The sequence below is a fragment of the Pristiophorus japonicus genome, chromosome 1 (genome assembly GCF_044704955.1).
Source record: "Pristiophorus japonicus isolate sPriJap1 chromosome 1, sPriJap1.hap1, whole genome shotgun sequence".
Taxonomy (NCBI): domain Eukaryota; kingdom Metazoa; phylum Chordata; class Chondrichthyes; family Pristiophoridae; genus Pristiophorus; species Pristiophorus japonicus.
In genome coordinates, this window is record NC_091977.1 from 540,818,179 (window position 1) to 540,830,291 (window position 12,113).

The 12,113-nt window shown below is 45.5% G+C and overlaps 1 protein-coding gene across 1 annotated transcript in view; it reads right to left on the reverse strand.

The window, feature by feature from the left end:
• The window catches only part of ttc39c (tetratricopeptide repeat domain 39C), a 140,211-nt gene that overhangs the window by 45,458 nt on the left and 82,640 nt on the right, over positions 1–12,113 (reverse strand). The window contains exons 4-5 of the mRNA XM_070896814.1: positions 11,611–11,725; positions 7,888–8,242 (exon numbers count right to left, since the gene is read on the reverse strand). Of these exons, the coding sequence (XP_070752915.1) occupies positions 7,888–8,242; positions 11,611–11,725 (470 nt within the window). The remainder of the gene's footprint in view (positions 1–7,887; positions 8,243–11,610; positions 11,726–12,113) is intronic.

A 12,113-nucleotide genomic window follows, 5' to 3' on the forward strand; every position in this document is an offset into this window, starting at 1 on the left:
GGCAACTTGGTATGCGCCAGGTATTTCGGCTATTGCAAAACAAATCTGTGAAAATTGTGTTACCTGTCAGACAATGAATCCGGGTAAGACGGAAAAAGTAGAATCTGCCTCCCACCCAAATCCAATGGGGCCTTTTGTACATTTACAAATGGATTTTATTGAATTACCTATGTGTATGGGATTCAAGTATGTATTAGTTATTGTAGATGTGTGCTCTAGATGGATTGAAGCCTTTCCATGTAAAAAGGCCGATGCCACTACTGTCGCTAAATTTTTGTTAAAAGAAATCGTACCGCGCTTCGGAATCCCTGCTAAGCTTTCTAGTGATAATGGGTCACATTTCATGGGAACTGTTATAAAAGGAATGTGCAAAGCTTTACAGATTAACCAATGTTTTCATTGCAGTTATCATCCACAATCAGCTGAACTTGTTGAAAGATATAATGGAATGCTTAAAAATAAGCTGACAAAATTATGTAATGACACTGGACTAAAATGGGTAGAACTGCTGCCCTTAGCTTTGATGGTAATGCGATCTGCAACCAATGAACAACAGGCCTGTCACCGCATGAGATAGTTATGGGACGTCCCCAACGACTACCTTTTACAGCACCATTTACTGCAAAACAAATGGACATCCACAAAATGGAAGAAAATATGCTGAATTATTGTATTGCGCTAACCAAATGTATTTCCAGCTTTCATTTGCAGGTAAAAGAAGCTCAAGTCAAGCCAGCGGAAGGGAAGTGTCATAGCCCGGAGCCCGGGGAATTCATTTACATCAGAATCTTTAAAAGAAAAAGCAGTCTACAACCAAGATTTGAAGGACCAGGTCTTGCTGGCGACTAATACTGCAATCAAGGTAAAGGAAAGACCAACATGGATCCATGCGTCCCATTGCAAAAGGGCATCCGACCAGGAGGAAGGGAAGAAGGAACCAGAGGAACAGAAAAAGGAAGACTGAATAAGGAACTGTACGGACTATGAGGACTGATGGTGCTGTGCTTGACAGGGTTTTGCTTTGCGTTATTGGTAATACCAGGGGCACAGAAACGCGAACGAAGGGAATTGCAGGCAAACGTATTTATGGCACTGAGTCATAAGTATGCTCAAGAAAGAAACTTGTCTAGTTGTTGGATATGTTCCCATGTACTTGTCCACTCCGAAGGCGGCATTCCCCTCAGATCCGTCCCCTTTAATGAATCAGAAATGGTAGAATGGTTGATAGTGCAAAATAGGACAAACCTAACCAAGGTGTCAGAAACGAACGATCTAACAGAATGGAGGCCAGCAGGGTATAAACTTACAACCTTCCAGGGATGGTACCAGCCAAATTATAATAATAACAGTCAGCCACCCTTCCTAAGTATTACTCCTGGAATAGGAAATCCTGAAGGTATAATATGCCTAGTGAGTGATGAGACTAAAGGACCAGAAATGGGACGCAGCAAGTGTTCCCAAATGACAAGCCATAACAAATCTCACTGACGGGAGAAAGATAGCAACCGTTAACTGGACCGTGGTCCATAATAAAGCCTCAGGTGAAGGGTGGGATGGTGAGACCACTCGAGTATGGATGGCACGAAAGGACCAGGAGCTGACGTCCTATAATTGCACCTACTTTATTTGTAGCCATAAAGCCTACCCATGGTTACCAGCCAACTGGACAGGGTCCTGTTACTTAGGATATGTGCTACCCTTTATTAGGTCAACAAAGACTCTAAGGGATGCCTATGGAATTCATAGATTTAAACGGGATTTGATATGGCTAAATGGAATATTCAAGGTAAGGATACCACCCTATGGAATAGCATCAAATGAATGGCAATTACGGGAACTGGCTAATTTAGTTGAATCAGTAGCCAAAGCAACTTCTCAAGTCTTCGAAGGGGTGAATGACGAAATGGTAGCCATTCGAACAGTGGCTCTCCAAAATTGTATGGCCTAGATTATCTCCTAGCCAAAGAAGGAGGGACATGCGTGTTAATTGGTGGAGAATGCTGTACGTATATCCTGGATAAGTCAGAAGAAATCGGCAGTGTAGCTGAATACATTAGGAAAAAGGTAATAGAGTACAAACAGACTATTGGCCAGGACGGTACCACCCTGTGGGATTGGGCATCGGGATGGTTGGGATCCTTAGGGAGATCTTTGGTACAGGGTTTGATCATATTCTTGCTGATAGTCTTCGCCCTATATCTTTTGTTTGTCTTAGTCAAGTGTTGCTGTGTCAGGTTGGGAAAAACAGTGTTACCAACCGAGACCACTGCTAGGTTTATGGTAGCAACAACTACTGAAGGTTCTTGTGTGGAAATGGAAATAGAGAGACTGTGCAAGATCAGAATGAATTAAGTTGTCCTTGTGAAGGACAAAAGGGGGGAATGTGGAAATGTTTTTTTTAAAGCTGCATTACACTGTTTTTTTGTACCCTTTTTTTTGACATAAAACAAAATGGAGTCCTGGTCCTTCCAGAAACTTCCGCAACAGACAGTCTGTCTGCATAAACATGCTAACCTGGATTGAAACTGTTGATAGCTGAATAGCCACCAGACAACATTAAACTGTCCTGCTGAGACAAGTACCACCCATTGTGCTCCCCTGTATTATCCACGCAGCACCAATTCACCCTCCTAAGAGATAATCAAGCCATTATCTCTTGTATAGAACTCATTTATAATATGCAAGAAGCCAAGTACCCAAGCAACCACTATGGAAATCATGGGCCCAAATAACTGACCAGGAAACTGGACAATCCTGACACAATGCAAGGCCGGTAATAGCACATTATCACACCCTAATCGAGTAATGGCTGACTGGCCCACCAATAACTCTGACAAAGGAGACATTTGGAAACAATGTCAAGACAAGGATGTATTCGCTGATTGCAAAGGCAGAACCAATACACAGAATGGGACCATAACTTGTTTTTACTGTATAAATACCTCGTGAAACTGTACCATATTGGGGGTCTTCACTTAGCCTTTGACTGAGTGAGACTTTTCCCTTGCTGCAAGTAAAAATTAAAAGAACATCTGCCGGAGCTGAAGATGTCAGAGTAGTATAGTGAGTCGAGATTTCGACACCGACTACATATCCGAGCCGTCACAAAGACCGCTTTTTTCCACATCTAGAATATCGATTGACTTCCATCTCTGTCTCAGCTCATCTGCTGCTGAAGTCCTCATCCAAGCCTTTGTTATCTCTGGACCCAAATATTCCAACGCACTCCTGTCTGGCCCTCCACATTCTACCCTAGGTAAACTAGAGGTGATCCAAAACTCGGCTGCCCGTGTCCTAACTCGCACCAAGTGCCGCTCACCGATCACCCCCGTGTTCGCTGACCTACATTGGCTCACGGTCCGGCAACACCTCAATTTTTAAACTCTCATCCTCTTTTTCAAATCCCTCCATAGCTTTGCCCCTCCTTATCTCTGTAACCTTCTCCAGCCCTACAACCCTCCAAGATCTCCACGCTCCTCCACCTCTGGCCTCCTATGCAACCCTGATTTCCTTCGCCCTATCATTGGCGACCGTACCTTCAGCTGCCTCAGCCCCAAGCTCTGGAATTCCCTCCCTCAGCCTCTGTGCTCCTCGCTCCTCCTTCAAGTCGCTCCTTAAAACCCACCTCTTTGACCAAGCTTTTGATCACCTGTCCTAATACCTCTATGTGGCTCAGTGTCAATTATTTTTCTGATAACGCTCCTGGGACATGTTTACTACGTTAAAGGCGCTTTATAAATGCAAGTTACAGTGGACCCATCAGAGCTGCTTCTGGTGCAACAGTCATCGGCAATGGAAACAACATAGTTGAGGGCACAGAAAGCCAGTCACGGGAGCACAGGGCATGGGATGGAGAAGTCTACAGAGCTGGGGCTGGACAGGGCCTAGGAGGGATTTGCACAGAACAAAGGTTTTGAACTGACTGCATTGAGAAACAGGGGGCAAATGCAAGCCTGTGAAATAGGGGTGATGGAAAATAGGACTTTATTGAGACAGGATACAAGTGGCAGTGTATTAGCCAACTGATGTTTATATTAGGTAGAAAGGAAACTAGTGAAGTAGAGTCTGGAGTTAACAGCGTGACAGTGGTATCAGGCATGTGGTAGGAACAATGGCAGGAAATGCTGCAGAGGATGGAAGTATGTGATCTTAGAAATGGATAGTATATGGGGTTTGAACTTTAATTCTATGTACGCCAAACGAGTCAGGAAAGGGGATGGAGTTCGGAGAAAGTCAACAGAAGGAGAAGCAGCAAGAGGAGAGGAGTTTATACAGTGCCTTAAATGCAGAAAAACATCCCAAAGTACTTCACGGAAGGATAATCAGACAAAAATGGACTCTTAGCCAAAGATGGAGATAAGGAGATATTTTAGGTAACTAAAAGTTTGGTCAAAGAAGTGAGTTTTTGGGAGGGAGGTGGAGAAACAAAGACGTTTGTACTCTACAAAACAAATAGGTGTTACTGAGACACTCGAATCATCATAGGCGGTCCCTCGAACGAGGATGACTTGCTTCCACGAGAGTTCACAAATGTTTCAATGAAGGACCCGATGTTCCAGTCCTGAACTCCAGTTGAGGGGGTGGAAGATGCCTGTGCGCAAATTTATTTATTTATTTTTTTTTAAATGTGTGGTGACCGTTGCACACCAGCTACCACACGGGATTGACAGAGCTCTGCCTTTATCCAGTGGCGAAGGTTAACCAAGACGACTGGCGACCTGCTCTGCCGGACGGACCTAGTGCGCACACATATCAGTGTGGGCAGAATAAAAGTTAATGCAATAACATTTGAAAACAATGGGCAAATACCACATGACTTAATGCCATGTGATCAAACATCCCACGATCCATCATCAACCATCAATCATCTATTATCGCTACCAAGGTTGGCTCTATTGTCCTTCATAGCGGTAGTTTCTTTGACGGATACTGGAATAAAGGCATTAGCAGGACATTGGATTTACCAAGTGCGTGTGTTTGGAGGTACAAAAATAAGGTTGCACTAGATTATTTCTGAAGGCATGACGTCAATGCATTGTGCAGGTGTTCAGACTGATCGTAATCTCAATACTTACACCTGCAGCTTACCTGGAAAATATAGCTGAGGTTCGAATGCAAGCATTAGAACTGTGTTCGCTGACCTACATTGGCTCCCGGTTAAGCAACGCCTCAACTTCAAAATTCTCAGCAATATTTTCAAATCCCTTCATGGCCTCGCCCCTCCCCATATCTGAATGCCTCCAGCCCCACAACGTACCCCCCTGCCCCCCGCCCCACGAGATGTCCGCGCTCCTCTAATTCTGCCCTCTTGAGCATTCCTGATTATAACAGAAAATTAAATAATTGTACAAAAATAGCACCTTGCTAACAAATCAAATGTATTGAGGGAACGCCGCACTGTCGGAGGGGCAGTACTGAGGGAGCGCCGCACAGTTGGAGGGGCAGTATTGAGGGAGAGCTGCACAGTCAGATGGCAGTACTGAGGGAGAGCTTCACTGCCAGAGGGCAGTACATAGAAACATAGAAAATAGGTGCAGGAGTAGGCCATTCGGCCCTTTGAGCCTGCAGCACCATTCAATAAGATCATGGCTGATCATTCCCTCAGTACCACTTTTTTGCTTTCTCTCCATACCCCTTGATCCCTTTAGCCGTAAGGGCCATATCTAACTCCCTTTTGAATATATCCAATGAACTGGCATCAACAACTCTCTGCGGCAGGGAATTCCACAGGTTCACAATTCTCTGAGTGAAGAAGTTTCTCCTCATCTCAGCCCCAAACGGCCCACCCCTCACTAAGACTGTGCTCCCTGGCTCTGGACTTCCCCAACATCGGGAACATTCTACCCGCATCTAACCTGTCCCGTCCCGTCCCGTCAGAATCTTACATGTTTCTATGAGATCCCCTCACATCCCTCCAAACTCCAATGTATAAAGGCCCAGTTGATCCAGTCTCTCCTCATATGTCAGTCCTGCCATCCCAGGAAGTCTGGCGAACCTTTGCTGCACCCCCTCAACAGCAAGAACGCCCCCCCCCCACCCCATCAGATCAGGAGACCAAAATTGAACACAACACTCCAGGTGAGGCCCCACCAAGGCCCCGCACAACCGCAGCAACACCTCCCCGCTCCCACACTCAAATCCCCCAGCCATGAAGGCCAACACACCACCTGCACCCCCCCACCGCCCGCTGTACCTGCACGTTAACTCTCAAAGACAGATGAACCATGACACCCAGGCCCCGCCACATCCACCCCCCTCCTAATCTGCCGCCATTCAGATAATATTCTGTCTTCGTGTTTCTGCCCCCAAAGTGGACAACCTCACATTCATCCACACCACACTGCATCCGCCATGCATTTGCCCACTCCCCCAACCTGTCCAAGTCACCCTGCAGCCTCTCAGCGTCCCCTCCACAGCTCACACCATTACCCACTTTAGTGTCAACTGCAAACTTGGAGACATCACACTCAATTCCTTCATCCAAATCATTTATGTATACTGTAAAGAGCTGGGGTCCCAGCACTGAGGGAGTGCTGCACTGTCGGAGGCGCAGTACTGAGGGAGCGCTGCATTGTTGGAGGGGCAGTAATGAGGGAGCGTTGCACTGTTGGAGGGGCAGTAGTGAGGGAGCGCTGCACTGTCGAAGGGGCAGTACTGAGGGAGTGCTGCACTGTCGGAGCGGCAGTACTGAGGGAGTATTGCACTGTCAGAAGGACAGTACCAATGGATTGCAGCACTGTCGGAGGTGCCATCTTTCAGATGAGACGTTGAACCGAGGCCCCGTCTGCGCTCTCAGGTGGATGTAAAAGAACCTACAAGACTGAAAAAAAAGAGCAGGGGAGTTCTCCCCAGTGTCCTGGCCAATATTTATCCCTCAACCAACATCGATAAAACAAGACGATCTGGTCATGATCACATTGCTGATTGTGGAATCTTGCTGTGTGCAAATTGGCTGCTGCGTTTCCAACATTACAACTGTGACAAAGTAATTAATTGGCTGTAAAGCACTTTGGGACATCCCGAGGTCATGAAAGGCACTATAGAAATGTAAGTCTTTCTTTTCCAGCATGTTTTCTAAAAGTATGGGCACAATACAAAATGGCTTCATTAAAAACAAAGTTTTAGTGGCAGTTATTTTCATGCTGCCAAATACAATTGTATCTTCCTGTGCCATAGTGTCTAGCATCCAAAATGTAAAACTACCTCAGCTGCAAATTCTTTTTGCCGTGTATCACCACAGGAAGCATCTAATAAACTACAGGAAAAGCACAATAAGCAAGGAGATTTCAGACAAGGTTTATGAAATATGATAAAAGTATATTTTTTCCAAACAATTTATAAACAAGCTTGACACAGGCAAATGCCAACAGAAAATGGGGACATATCAAAAACCATCAGTAAGCTGACTCGTTTTACTTTCATCCAGTAGTCTCCCTCCCCCGAAACACTGCACTAACTTTCACAAGGAGAACAGGGAAGTTGCTCTGAGTACTGTCACAGCAACAGAGGGATTGACAGGGTAGATGTCGAGAGGTTGTTTTCCCTGGGCTGGGGAGTCTAGAACCAGGGGGGCACAGTCTCAGGATAAGGGGTCGGCCATTTAGGACTGAGATGAGGAGAAATTTCTTCACTCAGAGGGTGGTGAATATATATGTTCAGCCATGAACTCATTGAATGGCGGTGCAGGCTAGAAGGCCGAATGGCCTACTCCTGCACCTATTTTCTATGTTTCTATGTTTCTATGAATGGCAGAGCAGGCTCGAGGGGCCATATGGCCTACTCCTGCTCCTATTTCTTATATTCTTATATTCTTATTTACTCAAATGCATCGTGCTACTGGTGCAGTTGTCGAAAATAAAAAATAAAAATACTTATACACCTACTCACGTAGCTAATGGCGCCTTCATGTCCTTACTTTCACTTGCATACATTAGGGAAGATAATCCCTGCAGACGGTCTCCGGGAAATCCCAGCAAGTTGATGATTTTCAGCAGGTTAGGGGGAACCATTGATATACAAAGATGGAAAAGCCCATAGCCAAAGCTAACGGCACCTTTCAGTCTACTGAGTGACTCTTCGTGTAAAGACACAGCAGGAATATGGTTATCATTAGCCTGATCAGACCTCAGCGATTCTTGAGACCTCTCTTTTTTATGCAGCAGCTGCAGAGCATCGATTTCAGCGTAACACTTATTGTAAATTTTCCATGCTTTTCGGAGGATCCACCCGCCTTTGATGTAAGCTGTAATTTGGAAGACGAGAAAGAAAATCTGTGTCAACCATTTAGGAGCAAGACTTATTTTTACACCCCTTAATTGTGACAAAGTTTAGCTGAATTACCAAAACTGCCAAAGCAGTTTTTTTTAAAATACAGAAGCAGTCTTGTGAGATAGGTATTTAATAATCCCCTCAATCCATTCAGCACCTTGCGCTCACCAGGATAATGGACATTGTTTGATCTGCGATGACTAGCTAATAATGGGGCAAGGATGCTGGACACTACGGCACAGGGAGGTAGAATTGTATTTGGCAACATGAAAATGACTGCCACTAAAGGTCAACCGTGTCAGACTAACTTGTTTGAATTCTTTGATGAATTAACAGAAAAGTTTGATCAAGGTAGTGCAGTAGATGTTGGATTTTCGGAAGGCATTTGACAAAGTGCCGCATAGGAGGTTCATTAAGATGCAGCAAGGCCATGGAATTAAGGGGAAAGTGGTGATATGGGTACAATATATGCTCAGTGACAGGAAGCAAAGGGTGGTAGATGGATGTTTCTCAGACTGGGAGGTGGTTTGCAGTGGTGTTCCCCAAGGGTCAGTTTTGGGTCCATTACTTGCACTTTTTATAAACAACCTCATCATCATCATCATCATAGGCAGTCCCTCGGAATCGAGGAAGACTTGCTTCCACTCCGGAAGTGAGTTCTTTTGATCGCTGAACAGTCCAATACGAGAGCCACAGACTCTGTCACAGGTGGGACAGACTGTCGTTGAGGGAAGGGGTGGGTGGGACAGATTTGCCGCACGCTCCTTCCGCTGCCTGCACTTGACCTCTGCACGCTCTCAGCGACGAGACTCGAGGTGCTCAACTACCCTCCTGGATGCACTTTCTCCACTTAGGGCGGTCTTTGGCCAGGGACTCCCAAGTGTCAGTGGTGATGTTGCACTTCATCAGGGAGGCTTTGAGGGTGTCCTTGTAATGTTTCCGCTGCCCACCTTTGACTCGTTTGCCGTGAAGGAGTTCCGAGTAGAGTGCTTGCTTTGTGAGTCTCGTGTCTGGCATGCGAACTATGTGGCCTGCCCAGCGAATCTGATCGAGTGTGGTCAGCGCTTCAATATTGCGGATGTTAGCCTGGACGAGGACACTGATGTTGGTGCACCTGTCCTCCCAGGGGATTTGCAGGATCTTGCGGAGACATCGTTGGTGATATAACTCCAGCGACTTGGTGTCTTCTGTACATGGTCCATGCCTCTGAGCCATACAGGAGGGTGGGTATTACTACAGCCCTGTAGACCATGAGCTTAGTGATAGATTTGAGAGCCTAGTCTTCGAACACTCTTTTCCTCAGTCGGCTGAAGGCTGCACTGGTGGCGGTGTTGAATCTCCGCATCAATGTCTGCTTTTGTTGACAAAAGGCTCCCGAGGTATGGGAAATGGTCCACATTGTCGAGGGCTGCCCTGTGGACCTTGATGACTGGGAGCGGTGCTGGTGGAGGACCTTTGCCTTACGGATGTTTAGCGTAAGGCCAACTCCAGCGGAACCCTACTCCTGACAAAATGTCTACAACATGAACTCCTCATCACCAACACCCTGTTCCGCCTTAGGGGCAAATACAAGGCATTGTGGCAACTCCCTCGCTCCAAACACTGGCACCTGCTCCACTATGTCATTGTCCAAGCCAGGGATCGCAAGAATGTGCGCATCACCCGCGCCGTGACAAGAGCTCACAACGACCTAGACTTGGGTGTAGGGAGCAGCATTGTAAAGTTTACAGATGATACAAAACCTGGCACCATAGTAGATAGTGATGAGGACAGTTATCGGCTTCAGGATGACAGAAAGGATGGTGAATAGGCAGAGGCATGGTAGATAAGAGTTCAATGCTGAGAAATATGAAGTGGTGCACTTTGGGAGGACTAATATGGAAAGAATATAAATGGCACGATTTAGAAAAGTATAGATGAGCAGAGAGACCTTGGTGTCCATATACACAAATCCTTAAAGGTGGCAGGGAAAGTTGATAAGGTGGTTAGAAAAGCATATGGGTCACTTGGGTTTATAAATAGAGGAATAGAATATAAAAGCAAAGAGATTATGCTACAACTTTATAAATCACTGGTACAGTATTGTGGACAATTCTGGGCACCACACTTCAGGGAACATGTAAAGGCTTTAGACAGGATAATAAGATGTTACCAGGGATGAGGGACTTCAGTTATGAGGAGAGGTAGGAAAAATTAGGACTGTTCTCCTTGGACCAGAGAAGGTAAAGAGGTGACCTAATAGATGTTTTCAAGATGATGAGAAGTTTTGATCAGAGTAAATAGGGAAAAAAATATTCCTTCTGGCGAGTAGGTCAATAATGAAAGGTCATCGATTCAAAATCATTGGCAAAAAATCTAGAGGGGAGATGAGAAGAGATTTTTTCCACTCAAGAGTTGTCGGGATCTGCAACGCTCGACCTGAAAAGGTGGTGCAACCTGAATCCATCAATAATTTTAAAAAGGGAGCTGGACAGGTACTGGAGGATGAGGAACTTACAGGGTTACAGACAAAAAGTGTGGATGTGGGACTAAGCACTTTCAAAAAGATAGCACAGGCATAATGGGCTGAATGGCCTCCTGGGCTGCAAGTTTCTGAAATTTGATCCAAGAATATAGGATTGTCCCAGAATTAACGAACTTATCCACCGATAAGGATCTCTTACCCATCCTATCTGGAATTATGCGAAGAACATGTCTTGCACGGGCTTCAGTGAGGGCATGGTTTCCAGGTGATGAATCCCATGAGCTAGAGTGTGGATAACTTGACCTAAACTGCATCCCTCCACCAACGACAAGTGGACCAGCCAAGCTATATGTATGCATACATAGACACATACTAGCCTTTCTGAGGCAGGGAGGATTGCAACAGTGGCACAAGGGGGACACAAATCCCTGGCCAAGGACCGCCCTAAGTGGAGGAAGAGCATCCGGGAGGGCGCTGAGCACCTCGAGTCTCGTCGCCGAGTGCATGCAGAAATCAAGCGCAGGCAGCGGAAGGAGCGTGCGGCAAACCAGTCCCACCCACCCTTTCCTTCAACCACTGTCTGTCCCACCTGTGACAGTATTGGACTGTTCAGTCACCTGAGAACTCACTTTTAGAATGGAAGCAAGTCTTCCGCGATTCCGAGGGACTGCCTATGATGAGGGGGTTGAGCTTAAGGCAGCAAAATAAAAAGTATTGAAAATACCGAATATAGGTTAAAAAGGACTCAATTATTTCCTTTCATATATACAAGACAAATACAATGAATTATTACAGATGGAAATTTTCTGAAAGATATCTATATAAACTTTCAACGTAGAAGCATTGAAGAAAAGTTTCCCCTGAAACTCATGACACACCCGAGAGTTCCTGCTTCACAAAGGAAAGTACAGCCAGATAGACCTGACAGTCTGCGATGATGATTTGCCTTTGAAGTCGATCAACATCCAACGCAGTGGGCCTCTGCATATCAACCTGTTCAACAGAAGGAAAAGAACTATTTTAATACAGCGTAACAAGCGTAAAGAGCCCAATTATTGTCAGCCCATAGCTTTTCCCAATGGTTAGATAACCTTGGTAAACAGAGAAAAACAAACTGGTGAAATGAAGTGACGTATTGAGAGATTGACGGTATGTCAAGCTTAATGTCACATCAACCCCGAGACATGCAATTGCCTGCAATATAGTTTTTTTGCTATCCAATTATTTTGTACCTGGGAGCTCATTTTTCGAATTAAATCTTGTTCTCAACAAGTAGGGGTATCAGAATTAATCATATCGGCTGATGCAGGAGAATACAAATATCTACCATACCACAACTGATTCACACACAGGACTCAGTTAAAAGGACTCGGGCACTAGA